The sequence below is a fragment of the Melospiza melodia genome, chromosome 3 (assembly GCF_035770615.1).
Source record: "Melospiza melodia melodia isolate bMelMel2 chromosome 3, bMelMel2.pri, whole genome shotgun sequence".
NCBI lineage: Eukaryota > Metazoa > Chordata > Aves > Passeriformes > Passerellidae > Melospiza > Melospiza melodia.
This window is the reverse complement of record NC_086196.1, coordinates 8,010,080-8,020,037: the sequence shown is the minus strand read 5'-3', so window position 1 is coordinate 8,020,037 and position 9,958 is coordinate 8,010,080. Positions and strand designations below refer to the sequence as shown.

General features: G+C 41.5%; 1 protein-coding gene across 2 annotated transcripts in view; it reads left to right on the top strand.

Annotated features, from left to right (window-relative positions):
* Positions 1–91: 91 nt before the first annotated feature.
* Positions 92–9,958, top strand: part of SH3YL1 (SH3 and SYLF domain containing 1) — a 45,199-nt gene continuing 35,332 nt past the window's right edge. For both annotated transcript variants that reach the window (XM_063150767.1, XM_063150766.1), the window contains exon 1: positions 92–163. In XM_063150767.1, the coding sequence (XP_063006837.1) occupies position 163 (1 nt within the window). In that variant the 5' untranslated portion in view covers positions 92–162. The remainder of the gene's footprint in view (positions 164–9,958) is intronic.

Here is a 9,958-nt window from a genome sequence, read left to right as displayed (position 1 = left end):
CTGCCGGGACGGGGAGCGGGCACTCCGCAATCGCCCCTGCCCCGCCCGCCTCACCTGCGGCAGGTGCGCGGCTCGGCGGGGCCGCCTTGGCGCCGCCCAGTGAGGCTGCGGCGGCAGCGGCGGCAGGAGGAGAGGGAGCGGGGGAGCCCCGGCCCGGGCAGGAGTGAGTATCCCGCGGGGGCAGGAGTGAGGATCCCGCGGGCCCGGTGGGCTCCCCAGGAGGGCAGGAGTGATGAGGATCCCGGGGGGCTCCTCAGCGGAGCGGCCGCGGCGGGCACGGGGCCGCCCCCGCAGCCGCGGGCGGAGCGAACGCGCTCGGACAGCGCGGGCAGGGCTGCGCTGCAACATCGCGGCCCCTTCTCGCCCGGGGTCGCAGCATGTGCTGCGTCCTCCGCCTAAAACTCTAAGAAGCGTCGAATGCGGCTTTGGCCTCGGCAGGCGGCTGGTGAAATTGAGCGCAGGGGCGCTTCGCTTTCCAGGGCAGCTCGAGTGTCTGGTTTTAGTTTGTTTTAATTAGTTTTATTCCGTATCTATGTATAATATAGATAGGTTATATATACCTACTATGTATTGTAAGATATATGTGCACATATATTTTATTTATATTCTTTTACTATGTATTTTTTAAAACTTTTGTACTTATTTACTTTTATTTTTTTCTGCTGGGCTATCTTGTACGCTTCATCTGTGTACCTGGCTGGGTTTTGTAACACCAGCAGACGCAGCCCCACCACGGCAGGGTGTGGCCAGGACTGGATTCCTCTGCTGCTTTTTAAAGACTTGCTTGGCTGGTTTTCTGGTCAAAATGCAGCAGTTTGGAGGTTAAATAAAAAATGCTAGAATCTTAATTTTGTGCCAGATCTGTGATTTGCAAATGGACGCTGAAGAGCTTGTATAACGTCTGCTGTGGAATGGAGCAAACTGCACATTTCCTTTTATGCAGCTTGAAATGCTGTCCTGCACACACCGCTTCTTTTGTAAATACAACTGACCACGATTTTAAAATGATCTAGTTATTTGACTTTGCAGTGGAAGTGATTGGTAATCAGCAACGTGGTTTATGTCCCCGGTGCCTGCAGCATCGTGCTGTTGTCAGGCCAGCTCTCCGGTCAGGGTGTGAGGTGGTGGAGGCAGGAGGGGCCAGGGCTCTGCTTTCCTGTCAGACATGGCCTTGGCAAAGGAGGGCAGGATGAGTCAGTTGTGGCATTCTCACATGTGGCTCTGCTATATTATTTAAGTGAGCAGTGCAGAATGCCTTCAGTCCTGCTTTCTGTCCCATGCAGTCCCTTGTGGTGTCGACATTGCAAGTGGATTCCCCCTCTCCAACCCCGTTCCTGTGTTTGTGGGTGTGGGAGGGTGAGGCTCTGTGTAGAAGGGAGTGCTTTGAAAGGCCATCCTGGAATTCCTATAAAACCCCGTGTTTGAGGCTGTGTATGTCACTTGTAGGCACATGCCTAGCTGTAATTTTGAGACAAAGTCTTTCATGTTTCCCTGTCTTTGGGAGGGAACTGGGGAGGATCCTTAGGTGTTATTCCACAGTCTTAATTGAAGGGATTGTCAAGCATTGGAACAGGCTGTCCAAGGAGGTGGTGGAGTCACCATCCCTGAAGGTGTTCCAGGAGAAACTGGACGTGACATGGCTGTGGTCTAGCTGACAAAGTGGTGGTTGGTCTGAGGTTGGACTTGATGGTCTCAGAGGTGTTTTCCAACCTAAATGATTCTGTCATTTTCAGCCCTCAGCAGTGGAAGAGAGACACAGTTTTGCCTTCTTCAACTAATGGGAACTTCATACCTTTGAAATGGACTGTGACACAATTCACTGTTGTCCACTGTGTCATGGTTTCTCACCATTAAGAATTATTCTTTCTGGTGTAATAAACGCTCCATATTTTGGGGGCTTTTGAAACAGTTATTGCCTTGTTATAAAAGATCCTCTAATGCAGGGCTGTTATGAAGGATAACCTGTATGACTTAGTGGAGAGGAAATGCTTTTGTGAACAAGATAATTTAAGAACTTAGGAAGAACTAGGGTTCTTCCATTTAGTGATTAATAAATAGCAAGCACCTTCACTTCTTAAAGGTTTATTCCTTTTAGCTTGAAGAAATGTTTCTTGTGTGATTAATTGTAGGAATTAATTAGTTGTGGGAATTGGTGACTTCTTAGATTTGATTCATGCACACAGTGAATTGGGACATCTATGAAGTGTGGAAATGAGAGAATCAGATTGATGGTGATAGTTTTCTTGACAGAAGTGTTAAGTATTCGTTGGGAAATAAGCAAAGTCTATATTTTATTTAGGTAGTTAGTATTTTTTCATGGTAGCATAGAAGGTTATTGTGTACTGTACATCTGGGTTTCATCTTACTTTTTATTCTCTGTACTTCTGGCCTTGTGAGAAGATAAACTAGATGTTTTTTTAGGATTTCTGTATAAAAATAGCCTTGTTTTAGTTAAAGCTTTCATGTGCAAAGGGTAATAATATTAATCTGCTTGGGTTGCCTTGAAGTTTATTCTTCATTATTAAAATACAATTAACAACTCAAAATTAAGATTCCCTTTGGGATATTCCCCTTACCCCACTGTCTGAATTTCACATATCGTACCAACTCCTGTGTGAAGATAACACGGGACAGGTAGAACTGAATTTGGAGCTCTGACTTAGCTTCAGTTGTGCTTCTTATCTTACTTGTCGGGTAGGACCTCTTTGGTGCCAATTGTTTACACATCCAATGTATTATAATAAGTGTACATGAAAGACTTGCTAGAAGGGTTTCAAGTGGACAGCATCCTGGGGCATGGGTGTAGGATGGATGGGTGTGGTGGCTTGTTTTGAGCCAAAGCCTGCAATTCTTGTAGTACAAATTCTTGCTAGAGTTCACAGGTGAGTCTCTGACAAACCCCAGCACAACTCTGCCTTTTATGCATGATTTAGACCACATCACTGTCATCTCTGTATTCTTGAAAATGATGTTTTATGATTCCTTTTGCACAATGGAGTGATTTCTTCCTCTTGCCACTTGTGTTTGTCCTTTCTTCTAGTGCAAAGGCTACAACTTGGTTGTAGAACTGTGAGCTTGGGATTTTAGTATTCTTGCAATTGCTAAAAGTTATAAGAATTTTTGAAGACTTTTGGCCACAGGTATTCCACTACTCTGCCTCCTGTGCATGTGATGTCTAATGTGCATTTTGGAACAAATCCTCTGTGCCTCCAGCAGGTATCAACTGTCTTCACATGCCACAGTTCCTTAGAAATAAGGAACATCATCTAGCTAAAACATCTCACATCTTCAAGGGAAACACATTTTTGTTTAAAGTATATTTTTCAGCTTTGTCAGTCACATTTTACCTTCATGTGTTCCAGCTTTCATCAGAATAGGAGATGAGGAAATTCTGCATCTCTAATTAGAATTTTCTCAAAGCTGACTTCTGTATGAAAACAGTTCAGAACCCAACTCATCAAATGCTTTTGATAATGCAGGAGACTGTGTTACAGGGCTTTTTTTCCTTGAATTTTCTAAAGGAAATAGTTAATTCAACGTGGGACTAAGGTCTGATACCACATAAAGTTACAAAGTGATCAACTTAATGTTTGAATTAGTTCTTCCCTCTCAGTGGAGTAAAGTTATAAAAATTATGCTACGATGAAATGGGGCATGGTTTTTTATGTGTTGTAGTATTATTTTACCATTAACAAAATGAATATTTCATGTGAAAAATATTGAGTTCTCATTATCTAGAAGTGCATACATAATTGGTTGCAAGATTTGAAAAGGCAACTTGTAAACACTAGAGCTGACCAAAAATCTTTTATGCATTTGGACGCCATACATGACAATAGTCACACTGATACAGCTAACAAGGATTATTACTTTTATCACATTTCATACCATATAATTTGTATCAGATAGCCTATGCAAAGCCTAAACTTATTTTAGATGCATTATTTTATGTAATTATGGCATTTCAAATAAATTTTGCTTTGCTTTCCAAAAAGTCATCAGCTAACATCTCAATTTATATCTCTGTAAGCCTGAATTTACAAAATACCTGTGCTTAGAGGACAACAGCCTAAAAACTTGACCATGAAGTTTAATTACTCCTTTAAAAAAGTAATAGCAGAAAGCCTTAAATCTACATTCAGTGTTTATCCTCAGCAAGTGACGTGGAGCTGAGCAGTGCCATTGATACAGCAGAAGGATGGGATGCCATCGACAGGGACCTTGACGAGCTGGAGCAGTGCTGCCATGAGAACCTCATGAAGTTCAGCAAGTCCAAGTACAGGGTGCTGCACCTGGGTCAGGGCAATCCCAGATACAAATAGAGACTGGGAGAGGAACTCATTGAGGGCAGCACGGCTGAGAAGGACTTGGAGGTTCTGGCAGACAAATGTTGGACATGAGTTGGCAATGTGGCAATGTACCTCTGCAGTTCAGAAAACCCAACTGCACCCTGGGCTACATCCAAAGTAGCTTGAGCAGCAGGGCAAGGGACAGGATTCTTCCCCTCCACTCTGCTCTCGTGAGACCCCACCTGGAGTGCTGCTTTCAGCTCTGGAGTTCGTAGCACAAGGCAAATGTGGACCTGTTGGAGAAAATTCAGAGGAAGGCAACAGAGATGATCAAAGGGATGAAGCCTCTCTCCTATAGAGACAGGCTGAGAAAGCTGGGTTTGTTCAGCATGGAGAAGAGACAACTCCAGGGGGAGAGGTGATGCCTAAAAGGTGACTTTTTACACAGACAGATAGTGACAGAACAAGGGGTAGCAATTTTAAAGTAAAAGAGGGAAGAATCAAATTGGATGTCAGGAATGCATTCTTTTCTGTGAGGGTGGTGAGGCACTGGGAACAGGTTGCCCAGAGGAGCTGTGGATGCCTCATCTGTGGAAGTGCTCATGGCCACATTGGGTGGGACTTTGAGCAGCCTGGTCTAGCAGAAAGTTTCCCTGCCCATTCCAGGGGGCTGGAACTGCGTGATCTTTCAGGTCCCTTCCAACAGAAACCATTCAATGATTCTCTGTGAAGAATTGCTCATCTTGGAGTACTAGCTATTGGTAGACATAATGCACATCCAAGTTGGGGTGAGGCAGCTTGCCTCTCCAGGTTTAGAGTTACAACAGAAGTGTTTTAATTTCCATAACTTATAGTAATATATTTTTAAAACCCCTAAGAAAACACACACACACAAAACCCCCAAAACTCAAACCTACAGACTTCTAGAGATGAGAACAAGGGAAGAAATCTGCTCATCTATCTCCATTACTTCATTTCTATCAATGAAAGGCCTCCTGTGTTTGAAATGGTTCTTTTCCCAGTAAAGACTTATGATTCTTTGTAATTTGGGTTTATTTCAGACTGTGTATTTGCATGCCAAAGTCCAAACATAGATGCCTGTGTTACTTCTAATTGTCTGACTTAGCTGTCTTGCAGTAACCATACAGATGTAATGCAAGTTTACGTAAAGGTTTTCGGAAGTATTAATGGCACTTGTTATTCCTCCCTCCACACAAATTGCTGTGGTTTTAATGTATAAATATATGTAATTGTGGAAATATAATTGTGGAAACATAAACACAAATATTATTATAATTTCTAATTATAATGTTCTCCATCAAAAAGTTCTTCAAAATACTGTAAATATGTCAGCTTTCTATATTGTTAGCAATGTCTGTGAGATTCTCCTCTGAAATACAGACTTGTTGGGCTGTTTTCCTCTTAGAGAAGGAGCTGTCTTCTGTTATGTGTCATTCCTTTTGCATATTTGAGTTCTTGGAGGCTGAATTTAGTTGTAACTTCAGTATGCTCATGAAGTTTTTCCTGGGCACAGGCTGTCGTCAGCAGCTAACTTTAGCAGGTTATTGCAGGTAAAACAAGGAAAAACAAGCTGGTTTCAACATGGGTAAGAGTGGGTTTGGGTTTTTTTTTCATTTTCAGCTTTATTTTTAAGCACTTTTTTTACTTCCTCTCACTAGAGTGTTTGGACAGAATATATTTCCATCTGTCTTAGGTAAACCTTAAAATAGTTCCAACTCCTTGATTTCTGTATGCTGTCAGCTGCAGGTTCTGCAGACTTTTCTGGTCTGTTCTGCCTCTCTCACCAGTACCAGCGCCAGCTTAATGCAATGCCATCCAGTAAACAACTTGTAATCCAGGGTGGGGAAGGAGGAAAGTGTAGTCATGGTATAAAAACCATTAGGGTTGTGAAAGCACACATTGGAGTCTTGCAGTGCAGCTCAGCTGCCACTCTGCAGCCACGTGGTGCTTGCTGTGGTACTTGCCCCCTGCCATAACTCGTACTGCTATCACTGACAGATCTCTGATTTCTCACACCAGTGTTGGTGATGAGCAGTGAAGCATGGAAGCTGGTAAAGCTTCAGGAATCCAAGTGATAAAGATCATGGCAGAAATACATGAGCATAGTACAAAACTTGACTGTAGAGAGACCCTGTTTTCTGCTTTTCAGCTCTACTTCCATTGCCTTACACTCCTGTCTCCCTTGCAGTTCTCAAGGTGTGTATGTCAGAATTGTACAACCTTGCCCATTGTGTCAGCAATGCTTTCCCATTCCCTGCTACTGCTTTCATAGTCTCCTTGCCATAAGCAGGATGTCCAAAGTGTACGTGCTGATCCTTCCCTTGTTCGTGGTCCTTGGAATCTGGAGGAAACAGTATCTGCTTGTTGCTGTTGGTTCAAACCAGGAGTAAGGAGCTCAGGCTCTGACAATAGTAGTCTGCTGGATTTCAACTAAAGAGGGTTGTTATTGCCCTTATATTTTAAAATTATTTTCCTGTAGTTTCCTTTTCAACTTATTCTGCTATTTCCTTGAACTCCACAGATCTTTTCTTGACATTTCATTAACCTGCATTCTTTGCTTTCAATCACTGGCATCAAGTGTTGGAGATCATAAATGGAGACTCACAGAGACATATTTAGCATAGGCTGCTGCTTGTCATCCACCCCTCTGTATTGCATCACATTCTCTTGGGCTGGGCAAAATGCCTACGATGCACATCTGGCATGCTGTTCGAGGAATTCCAAGTACCAGATGAATCCCAAGGCTGGAGCTAGCTACCACAGTATCATGTTGTTACACATTTGTGGAACCAAAATTGCATTAATCTCTTTGATTGTAGTGCCAAATTGAAATTTCTTGTTTAGGCCCTTTTCCCATGCAGCACAGTCTTGTTTTTCAGGTTTCTCCTTCCCATTAAAATGATGTTCTTTAACTTTTCTTGACTATGCGAATTTTCATGTTTATGAATGTACATAATTTGGAATGTTCTCTGTTCATATAAGCCTTTTAGCATTGATGTTCCTGATGTAACCATGGGTATTTGCAAATCAGCTATGCCTTAATGTATTCTTGTGCTGTACGTTTTAGTGAAGTGAAAGCAAGGACTGAATAGGGCTCATAGAGGTATTTGTCATTGTTTTCCTTCTTTTTGTAGCTAAAAAACCCCACAAAACCACTTTTCACCAAATACTTCAAAGCTCAAACATACATGGGCAACATATGTGTGAAATGTGCATGTGAGTCTTTGTCTCCCCTTTGTCATCTGTTCTTTGAAACTGTACTTTTGATGTTTGGGTTCTCGTAATGCCACTAGGGGTTATTTTATCTGTTCATATTCAGCATAATATTGATTGTATCAGAATTAGTTATAGCTTTATTAAAAGGCTTTATTTATTTATTTATTTTTAAAAGGCTTTATTTATCCTTTAATACACCTTGCTCAGATAATTTCACCAAATGTTCAGCCAGCAAATTATTACTGTTAGTCAGAATGTAAATTAGAGGCTGACGCACTTGCCTCATCAGCTTACAAATTAAGCAGTTAATCAATTTTGGTGTGATATTCCCCCATGGGATTTGTGTTGCTGACTCACATATGCTCAATATCTTCTCCTTTCAACAACAAGCAGGAGTGCAAATGAAGCTTGCTCCCAGCTGAGCGTTCTCTGGTCACGGCATTCCAAATCCATCAGTCAGTGTATCCTCCTGGTAGATATTATTGTCTTATTGCTCCTGGTTGCCTCTTTCCTGAGCAGGGCTTGAATACAAACCAGACAATTAGATATGCATACTTAAAAGCCAGTAGTGAAGGCAGTGCTACAGGGTTATTACGTATGTTATTGATGGGGTAAACAGAACACGGAAATTCTGCTTATGTCTGAATATTTCATACAGTATTTTTGTTAAAAAGCAGATGTGTCTGTATGATTTTTTCAATAGATTTGTGATATTAAATGAATTTCTAAGGAACTAATTTTGCAAACTAAATCCTAAGGCAAGCTTGAGGGAGAAGAGGATAATTTGATAGATGAACAGAAGCTGAAATAATTTTTGAGGTCACAGAAATCCAACTTACAGTTTGGTCTGTTTACTGAGTAATTTAAATAAATAGAAGCAAGAATTTACTCCTCTGCCTTCACTCTAATATTTCTTTTTATTTCTATTGTATTTTGGGACAGATGCCACCATTGCACCACAGTGCAAACCTGTATGTCCTTTTTTTTAAAAGTGAATAGTTTTGAATTATCTGACAAAGTTGTGCTATTTTTGATTTACTAGGGGTTTTTTTACTAAAAAAAACGATGCCTTTGGACAAAGTTTTATGAAATTGATTGATTTAAAATTAAACAGTAAGGGTCAGGCCTCAGCCATACTATGTATGTACTATATATTGAACCATTAAACTGCCTTTTTAGTGTTGATTGTTGACTCTGTCCTTATATAATCCTGAACTCTGTTGACAAAATCCTGAGTGTGGCATAGCCCAAGAGGGAAAGGCAAGCTTGCCCCTTTCCTCAGTGATAAAAATACTATATATCTTCTGCTGTGGTTCTAGCATTCACCAAAATGGGAGTCCAGCCAGGCCTTATCAGGGATCATATTATACATAATTGAGGTCAGGGTGTGGATTTGTTTGGGTTTTTTTTTTTTTTTTTTAAACAGGTCATCAGTTCCTCAAGGCTCCTGTAGGCATCCTGCCAGTTCCTTGCTATTTAGACAACGTTATGGAAGTAAATAAAGGAGCTCAAAGTGAGCCACTGGGGAAGGAATCATATGGTTACAACTTTGAGTAACTGGGTTGGTTTGCAGCAAGAAAGTGTTTATAATCAGATGGCTTATTCATCCTTCCCGTTGTTAAAACCTCTCTGTGCCTTTTTTGCTTGCCAATTAATGTCACTTTAATTTTCATACTTACTACTGTCTACATTAAAATCTTACTTGCAGCCATTCTCTACAAGGTGGAGCTTTGAGCTCTTCAGTTAGTAGCATGTTCGACCTCTTTCTTTTTTGTACTTCTCTTGTGCTGTAGAAATACCACCCATTTCTTAGCTTCTGAAAGTGCACAAGTCTAGCCACATGCAAAGTAATTGGCAGAACGCTGTTGTCAAATCCACCTGCTGTGTGTCTTAGTTCAGAAAAATAATCCTGCATTACTTTAGTCTGTGGCAGGAAGGGAAAAAGCAAGGGATAATGGAGGAGTGAATTCCTGTAACTACCTAAAGAATGCAGAAGAAAAGCTACCCAAGGAATGCAGAAGAAATAATGATGCAGGAAGCAAGTGATACAGGGAGAAAGTTAAGTTTCTGATGTTGGTTTGAGGATGAGAAGTTAAGTTTTTCTGTGCTTGTTGTTGTAGAGTACAGCTGGATCAATATCTGTCCAGTTTCTCCATTCCCTGGTCATAAAGGTACCCCACACCATGCAGGACAAAAAAAAAAAACAACCCACCCAAAACCCACTTTTGACTAGAGCAGGTTGCTCAGAGCAACCAGCTGTGTATTGAGAGGTGAAGGAACAGTGAGGTAGTAGCATTATTACTTTTGCTGACTCCTGAAGTTCAGCTTCAAATTTTCTTCAGTTAAATAGTAGCTCCTATGTGCACAGTGGCATGCACACAGTGTTTTCTGGTAGCCATCAAATCTTTCTGCAGCAATTTTGAATCTGAAGT